The sequence below is a fragment of the Nicotiana tomentosiformis genome, chromosome 8 (genome assembly GCF_000390325.3).
Source record: "Nicotiana tomentosiformis chromosome 8, ASM39032v3, whole genome shotgun sequence".
In the NCBI taxonomy this organism is placed as follows: domain Eukaryota; kingdom Viridiplantae; phylum Streptophyta; class Magnoliopsida; order Solanales; family Solanaceae; genus Nicotiana; species Nicotiana tomentosiformis.
The window spans coordinates 27,779,371-27,788,798 of record NC_090819.1 but is presented as its reverse complement, the minus strand read 5'-3'; the positions used below and the strand labels follow the sequence as shown (position 1 = coordinate 27,788,798).

Here is a 9,428-nt window from a genome sequence, read left to right as displayed (position 1 = left end):
TTGCTTGAGGTAAGTATCTTACCTAAACTTGGTTGAAGCACTAGTTTTCTGAGTTATTTATGATAGCTACATGTTTTGGGTGACACATATGTATGGGGTTGATCCCATGTGCATGCACGGGGTATTTATCCGTGCTCGGGGTAGTGCTTAGGTTATGATATGCCTTAACTTGATTGTTAAGTATTATGTTGTGATGTTCCTCTTATTTGTACTCATGTTGTGAGCTATTTGAGCTATGTTCTATGTTGCATAGAGGTTAATCTCCTGATTACACCTGATAGCAGCTATTTTTGTGATGTATTCAAGAACATTAGTTTGTGTTAATCTCGTGATTACACATGAATACATATACATGATCAATAACATCAAAGATTATGCCATTCCAAGATTATGAAGTTTGATGTTATTGATCATGAACATGTATTCTTGCATATTTGCTTTATGTGTGATATAGTTGGGACGGGTATCCTGTGACCACGCTGCGCGAATTGTGATATCGTGCATGTGGCCGCGCCTGGCGAATTGTGATATTATGCATGTGACCACACTAGGCGAATTGTGATTATTAGCACATGAGTTGTCCGTTCAGCACATGAGTTGTCCATGCGAGTCCAAATATTATTGGCACGTGAGTTGTCCGTGCGGCACGTGAGTTGTGCGAATTGAGAAAAACTGATTAGTGGTTGGTGCGATTATGTAAATTCTGAGAAAATCTGGCTAGTGTTGTTTGGTTATTGCATTTCATCTTTAGTTGTAATTTTTCTTGGTTATTTACCTGATTTACTTGCATATCATCTTTATATATGCTAGATTACCGATTGAGCAGAGTACTTGATAAACTGTGTACACCGGGATTGTTCTTTCTGTACTTTATGACTTGATCATGTTATTATTCTGTACTTGTTGAATATAAGAACTATACAGGTTATAGCGAGTATCGATTATAATTCTTGTTGCTTTTATCTTGCCGAGGTTAGTTATGATACTTGGTGAGTACATGGGGTCGGTTGTACTCATGCTATACTCTGTACTTAATTGTGCAGATGCAGGTGTCTGACCCAATCATCGATAGCCGAGGCGTATAGCTGAGTTGATCACCGGGAGACGAGGTAGAGTTGCATTCTCGACTGCACTCTTGGCGTCTCTTTTCATATTGTACTATTGCCTCTATTTCAAATAGTATTGTTATTTAGTTTTCATACTTGTATATTTCGCTTTAGAGCTCATGACTCTATATTTACTAATTCTAGGGGATTTATCATGTATTGGCATTACTATGCTATATTAAGGTTTTAGACTTATGTTAATTCTGTCAGTTCTGTTATTATTGTTCCTTATTATTATGTCTAGCTTGCCTAGCAAGTACGTTAGGCGCCATCACAATAGCAAATTTTTGACCGTCAAATCGGTAGGAAATCGAGCTTTTCCGACGGATTACCAACCGAAAAAGATCGGTCGGAAAATACATGGTCACAAATAATTTGCGACCGAATCGGTCGAAAATTTCCGACAGATTTGGTCACAAATTGAAAAATAAGGACGCGCTTAAATATAAGAGATTTGCGACAGAATTGGTCGGTAAATTTCCGACCGATTCGGTCGTAAATTTAAATAATAAAATAAATACATAATTTAAATTTCCGACCGAATCGGTCGAAAACTTTGAGAATAAATAAATTTAAAAAATCAAAAATTCATAATTTGCGACCGAATCAGTCGCAAAGCTGGAAAAATTTTGCGACTGATTCAGTCACATATACGCTCCAGATCTGGAAAAAAAAATAGCAGAATTCTGTTGTATTTTTAACTATACCATCTCAAATAAAACAGCCAACATTCTCAAACCTAGATTCAATCAAATTCTTCGACAACAATCTAAAATCTAGATTCAACTACCAAATTAATATAAAAAGTGTAATAAAAGTATAATAAGAATAACAATTAGTTGCACAATAAAAAAATTAAAAAGTGCATAATAATTTAAGAAAGAATAATTTACTCTCTTCTTTCTTAGTAAATCATCCCAAACTTGTTCCACTATTAATTCTTTGTGGCTTTTTGAGTTTTGATAACAAAGATACTGTGAAAAAACGAAAATTACAAACACAAATTTCAGAAAATAATTTATTTTTCTCTATGAGGCTTAGCAAAAAATGGAAACAAATAAGAAAAAATCGAGGGAGATAGGAAAACGGACCGCGAGAGGGGAGAGAGAGGTGTCACTGAGAAAGAGGGTTGTCGTCGGAGCACCTTGATGCCTGGGGAGGGGAGGGGGTTTCCAGCGAGGAGAGAAAGAAAAGAGAGAAGGAAGAAAAGAGATGAAGAAAAAAGAAAGGGGTCACGGGGTTTTAAAAACTATTTCCGACTGAATCGGTCGGAAATTTAAAGAAATAAAAAAAATTCGACTATTTTGGTCGCAAATGAGGTCAACGATGTCAGGCCTTGTTTTAATAAATTTTTGCGATCGAATCGGTCGCAACTTTTTTATTTTTTTATATTTTCATTTTTCCAACCGAATCGGTTGCAACTTTTTAAACTTTTTAAATTTTTAAAATTCTTTCGACCGAATCGGTCGCAAATGAGGCCAACCAAGTCAGACCTCGTTTTAATAAATTTTTGCGACCGAATCGGTCGCAAATGCCTTCGCGGTATTTTTCGCCAAAATTTGCGACGGATGTAGACGGAATATCCGCCGTAAACATTAATAAAAATTGAAAAATATATTTTTATGCCATTTCTGACCGATTCCGTCAAAAATTTCCAACTGCTTTTTTCGGTCGGAATATTTAGGTCGGAAATTGACCGTTTTTTAGTAGTGATTAAGTGCGTTAGGCGCCATCACAACTGATTTGGGTTTTGGGTCGTGACAAGCTGGTATCATTTCCACAATTGATCTTTCCTGATTTGCCATTCTTCTTTTCTTTTGAGACGGTTATGGTTGGTGCTGCGTTATATGTTTCCATTTTCTTGAGTTTCACAATGTTTTTTATTCTTTTGTTATGTTTTTTGTTTTTTATTTTTTGTTTTTGCTTCTCAAAATCGTACCACTTTGCTATAAAGATATACCTTGGGTTATCTTACTAAATGCAGAAAGGACTTGTAAAATAAAAGATAGAAATCAAGCAAAACAGGTAGAGGATACATTCTCTCTTGAAAAAGGATCAAGTAAACAGAAATAGAGGATACATGCTTTCTCTTGTAAACGAATTTTACAAAGAAACTTTATCACGAAGAAGTTTCATTTTGTTATTTCGATCGTTAATTTGTATCCAATGAATTAGTGTTCAAACTCTACCACGATTTAAACCAACTAATTGAGTTGTAAAGTTAAAAGGGTAAGTAACGAAGTGAAAAGTTTTTAGAAATTAAGGAAGTCAATTGCAAAATGAGATAGTAGGAGTAATAATTAATTAATAGGTTTAGATCGGTTAGGAAAAAAGTTCGGATAGGGAGAGCACTCCCCTTTAGTGGATATTATACTGCGCAAATCCAAATTAATCTTAACCACGTGCGAGTAACAAACATCAAGTGAAAAACCTCAGAAAAAAAAGGTTTAAATCACATAATTTATACCAAAAGTAAGTATCATCATGGAAGTGCCTTAACCAAGAACTATTTCTTTCCTTCAGGAGCAGAAAGGGAAAACTGCCTCAACCTAGGCTATAACAAGGCCTCATTAGCATAAGACAAACTGATATATACAAAGAAAAAGAAAATATATTCGAACTACATGAGATTTCGATTTGATAAGAAAAATGACTTTCATAGTACCAAATATACTATTAAGGCAGGTTTGCACTTAAGTATGCAGATCATCGTCGAATAACATGCTCCTCACCTGACTTTCTATCAACATGTCTAATCCAACGCTTGGCGTATTTTCGTGACTTTTGATTTCCATCTTTACTTGCTATATAAGCAACCTCCAATCCATTCCCAAATGGAAGTATCACTGATCTAACAACACAAACTTTACTATCAAGAACTCCATCCCAACCGAACTTATTAGTCTCTATATTCCTTATTTTGCTTCCATTTTTGCACACTAAAATTGCTCCGCGATGGCTCAATTTAGCACTATTAAAGATTGAAAAAGAGTCACTTCTCTTATCATCTACAATCAAAAAGTCAACTCCATTTAACCTTTCCATCACCTCTTCTGCCTCTCCCACCATCATTTCCGGCAAGGACATGCCTGAATTTTCCATGGCATCTACATACGCTAGTCTTGACTCTTCGTCTGGCACCACGCACACGTACCTACATAAATAAATCCAGAATTTAAACTTGATTTTTGAAATTTTAGGGTTATGAATGTTATATTTACTAAAATTTTAGTAATTTTTTACATATATTTATGTTGTGTTTAAAAATACTGGATCCAGCTGAATCAGTGCTAAACTAGGTTGCATCCGCCTCTACGTACCTGCCACGATTATGTTTTGACGCGACGGCTAGGCCGATGCTTGTGGAGATTGAGTCACCATTGATCTTATCACTTTTCCATGCTTCAACTATTAATTTCGCGTTGTACCCTGCCCCCATGGCTGATAAAAATTCTGCAGCACTGGATTTTCTTGAAATTCCACACTGAATATGAATACAAGTCCAAAAACAATTAAAGCACTGAATGAAAAATAAAATTTGGAGGAAAATATTCAAAGCAAAATCTTTTGCTGCTTACTGTCTTTATGGTGTCAAGATAAGCTTTTGAAGCTGTTTCAGGAGACCAAACTAGCTTCATCTTTGTCTTTTTCTCTTCTTCGTCTTCCTCCTCCTCCTTTGTTTTCAAGATATAAAAGAAATAGTGGTTTTCACAACAACTGTTGGTTGTTTTTAAATACAAACTTGAGAATATATTATAAGATTCTTAAAGGACTAGTTGTTTTCTGGAGAGTATAGTTGACATTTTCTAGACACAACTACAACGTGTACACTAGTTGCAGTTCAACAGTCAATAAATGTATCTAACTTTATACTTCTTTTTTTTAAGTATATGATAATCTATGGGTACACCCATACTTTATTAAATGCTTTAATGACGAAGAATAGATATCTTGCTCTTTTTCCAACTTTATTTTTTTATTTGTATGACATTTTGTTGGTGTTGACATTGAAGTAGTTAACAAGATTCGTGATCTACCTATTAGCTTTGTCTTTTCATGTGTTGGTATGCAAGAACTTAGTATAAAATATGTTTTGTAATGTCTTCGAAATAATCCAATTCTTATCCACTTATACATATATATAGATGGCCGTACTTATATGCAATCTTCAAGTAGTACCCCCAAAGGATGAGAGAGAAATGAAAAAGACAAAAGAGGAAAAAGGTTAATATTGGTGGTTGCATCAGAACAAATAAAGTCAACTTCTCTGTCAAGTTGAAATAAACTAATCATTCAATTTGATGAACCACACAATAGGTTATAAGTAAAAAATGGCGCATGCTATGACGAACATTGGTTGTAATATATAGGGTGAAAAATAAGTACTCCATCTGTTCCACTTGACGTGACGTAGTTATTATTTAGAAAGTCAAAAGAAATCCTTTTACAATACTTTTTAAGTATTTTATATTACTATTTATTATGGATTATAATATTTTTTTTTATAAATTTCTAAATATATAAAAAAAATTGTTTCATAAACTAAAAAATATTTTGTTAGAATTACCGAAAATTATTAGTTTAATCATATTACTCCGAACTATGCCAAATAACGTGGAAACTGAGGGAGTATTTACCAAGCCATGGTAAAGTGCCCAACGCCCACATATATTTGATGGATATGTGCGACAACGTCCCATGGCACCAAAAAATCTCTTTTCTATTTTTCTTTCTTTAGTTATGATAACATATGTAACAGTGGCGAGCCACATTGGACCGAGGGGTCTCAGACACCCCATCTCCAGAAAATTATACTATATTGCTAGATAAGTTTTTTTATTTTATGTATATGTTGGCCCAAGTGAAGGTTAGTTTAGAAGATTGACAAAGGAAGCTCAGGCATGAACCAAGTCCGTCCCTTGTGTGCATAGACACGGGCAGATTCGAGCATGTAGGATGCACGTGAATGAGATAAGCTTAACTTGGTATAATTGATATCTCCTGATCAAAAAGGTTGCATAATTGATAAAGATAATGACTCGTTACTCAAAGAGAACACTATCCAAGATAAGGAAGGAGTTAGAAGTTGAGATCAACTAGAACTCTTCCACTAAGGATGAGTAGCATTAGAGCTCTAGTTATTTCTTCATCTACTAACTCTATATATTGCAGGATGTTCTCATTCTACAGGTACGCACAAAAGCAGAAGTTAAACGTGAATTGAGAGCAAAATAGCAAGGCATTTTGCAAGCAATTCGTGTGTGATTCAAGTGTGCAACCCTGAAGCTACATGAACTAGATAGAAGAACTAGCTCCAAGTGTCTATCTTTTATTCTAGTTCAATTGTAGTAAGTGTTATCATATTGTACCTTTCAGCTTTATCTAGAGGCAATTGTAATAGGTACTCAGAGTATTCAAGTTTGAGTTAACTTGAAGTTATCGCAGCAGTTAGAGGTTGGTTGCCACAACGGGGTAGAATTAATCCTAGGTTTACAAAAGTGTTCTGTAAATGCAGTTTTTGGCTCAGTGATTTAGTGGAGAGTTTGAAAAAATCCTTTTATTTTTTTATTTTTTTTTAGCAAATTATACTACTAGGCGGTCTGCCCAATAGCTAATTTATTAATAGTAAAAGAAAAATCACAAAGGAAGAGTACAAGTAAGGGGGACAAAAGCTACATTAGTGTTGCCTCTTATAGCAAATACATACTGAGTTAGACCTTACCTTACAGTTCCTATTGAGGAATGAACAACCTATCTTTTAGCAAGCATGTAAAAAATAAGAACTAGAAAGTAGTAAATACTCTATGATCATCATAGAGTTTATAACACACTCTATGATGATATTACATATGATAATGCTTAGAAAAAGTTAAAATAAAACAAAGTAGAAATTGGATTCTTGCCCCCTTTTCATGATACTTGTGAGTTCTTCAAATTGTAGCTCCTTAAAATCCTCTTCAGCTATCTTCAATAAGTCTTCAAAATTCCTCATTTCTTCTTCGATCGATTTGACTTTGTAGATGTGGTCGGGGCTGCCCCTTTTCGCTTTGCATCTCTCATTGATCCATCAAAACCAGTTGCCGCCTACCATTGCTTTATTTTCTACCAATCATATTTTTTTTTTAGTTTTTTTGTTTCTATTTTATTTAATGAGGTTGACCCCACAACAACTACTTTAGTTGTTGTCGGTGGTTTACTAGGCCGAGGTAGAATTTTTTATTATAAAGCGTAGGTAGAGCCAGAAGATAGCTATCCCAATCTAAAGGGCGAAATGAGGAGAAGGGCCGACTATCATACAATGGTGGTAAAAGAAATTACTATTACAACTATATATGTTCCGGTCCCAAACTACAATTCATATGAATTAGCTAGTTTTACATTGGTGATAAACCTACTATAGCCCTTCTTCTTTATTCTAACTTAGAACCAGCAACGTAAGCAAGCCAGTACAGGCGGAGTTGCATAAACTTTTTCTGGAACTGTTATTGCCTTATGTGCTTCATATTCGTATGAGTTAATTATTGGAGTTGTTTATAAGTGGTCGAAAAAGATTGGATAAGATAATATATAGGCTATAGCAATAGGATAATATGCAGATATTTATCTTAACGATACACGTATTTAATATAAGGCCTAAATTAACCCTTTTGGGAGTATCAACTTGGTTTGGAGGGTTAAACTACTCTATCAAGTTTAGAATTGTAAATTCCAAAATAATCGCATCTATAAAGCTTAATTTGTATTATTCTTAAAAGATATTAATTAACTTTTAATTAGATTAGCATGCCAATAGAATAAATAACAAACATATTGATGACCTTAGCGAAGATGAAAGGACAATTTATCTACTTATTCAAGTATTAGGATGAGTGATGCAGCCTTAAAATTTTTAATGAGAAAATTTGATTTAGAAATGAAAAATTGATGAAGCAGTTGTCTATTTGTAAGAATATGTTCTCTATCATATTAGGATTGATAAGTTAAGTTACAGCTTGCCATTGACCTTATCAGGCGGGAACATGTAGCATAGGTTTTAAATAAAATCTCTTACATACAGTGGCAGAGCCAGAATTTTCATTAAACAGTGTCAAAATATAAATAATTAGATATATCTAAAAATCAAGGGGAGTCAACGTTTAGTAAATATAATGATGTTTTAACTTCAATATCACACAGGGAGGGGGGGGGGGAGGATTTGTGCGGTGCCCAATTTTTTGCCTAAACTGATTATAGAAGGACCGGGTTCTTCTATGTGTTCCTTAACTACTACTGCTGAAACAGTAAATGCGAAAAGTAAAGAACACAAGTATTTTACGTAGAAAACACCTAGCTCAAAAGGTGAAAGAATCACGACCTACTTCTCAGTAGGATTTTTCCAAACTCTCCACTAAATCACTAAGCCAAAAATTTACAAAATACTTTTGTAAACCTACGATTAACTCTAACCCTGTTGTGGCAACCGGCCTCTAACTGTTGCGACAACTTCAAGTTAACTCTACCTTGAATACTCTGAGTACCTATTACAATTTTCTCTAGATAAAACTGAAAGGTACAATATGAAAACACCTACTACAATTGAATTAGAATAAAATACAGATACTTGGAGCTGGTTCTTCTATCTAGTTTATGTAGTTTCAGGTTTGTACACTTGAATCACACACGAATTGCTTGCAAAATGCCTTGCTATTTGCCTCTCAATTCATGTTTAACTTCTGCTTTTGTGCGTACCTGTAGAATGAGAACATCCTGCAATATATAGAGTTAGTAGATGAAGAAGTAACTAGAGTTCTAATGTTACTCATCCTTGGAGGAAGAGTTCTAGTTGATCCCAACTTCTAACTCCTTCCTTATCTTGCATAGTGTTCGCTTTGAGTAAGGAGTCCTTCTCCTTATCAATTATGCAACCTTTTCTATCAGGAGCTATCAATTATACCAAGTTAAGCTTATCTCCTTTACGTGCATCCCACATGCTCGAATCTTCCCATGTCTATGCACACAAGGGATGAACCTGGTTCATGCCTGAGCTTCCTTTGTCAATCTTCAAAACTAACCTTCACTTGGGCCAACAAATTTCCCCTTTTTGATGATGACAAAGTTCGTGCTTTTTCATAAGCTTATGCCCTGTTTCAACTTAGCTCAACATCAACACAATGTTAGAAATATTTTCCCGTTTTATCACTTATCATCAAGTACTAGGTTCATCAGGTTATAAATATCACTGTTCAAAGTGTAAAGCACAACCTTTCCCCCCCTTTTGGCATCATCGAAAAGTTGCATAAATATGTAAGATAACCAGATTTTAAACTTACTCATGGCCACTGG

General features: G+C 34.6%; 1 protein-coding gene across 1 annotated transcript; it reads right to left on the bottom strand.

Annotated features, from left to right (window-relative positions):
* Positions 1–3,537: 3,537 nt before the first annotated feature.
* On the bottom strand, positions 3,538–4,972 carry LOC104091685 (uncharacterized). The gene is made up of 3 exons (XM_009597077.4): positions 4,685–4,972; positions 4,427–4,590; positions 3,538–4,260 (listed from the first exon to the last, which is right to left on the bottom strand). Exons 1-3 carry the CDS (start codon positions 4,742–4,744, stop codon positions 3,813–3,815), a joined length of 672 nt encoding a protein of 223 aa, XP_009595372.1. The 5' UTR covers positions 4,745–4,972; the 3' UTR covers positions 3,538–3,812.
* Between the last annotated feature and the right edge of the window lie 4,456 nt (positions 4,973–9,428).

What these genes read in the sequence shown, in the direction of transcription:
- LOC104091685 (XM_009597077.4), bottom strand. Translation starts at nt 4,744, where the DNA reads ATGAAGCTAGTTTGGTCTCCTGAAACAGCTTCAAAAGCTTATCTTGAC. An exon ending in ATCTTGACACCATAAAGACA is followed by an intron (nt 4,591 to 4,684) that starts GTAAGCAGCAAA and finishes ATTCATATTCAG; the next exon opens with TGTGGAATTTCAAGAAAATC. An exon ending in TCAAAACATAATCGTGGCAG is followed by an intron (nt 4,261 to 4,426) that starts GTACGTAGAGGC and finishes TTATTTATGTAG; the next exon opens with GTACGTGTGCGTGGTGCCAG.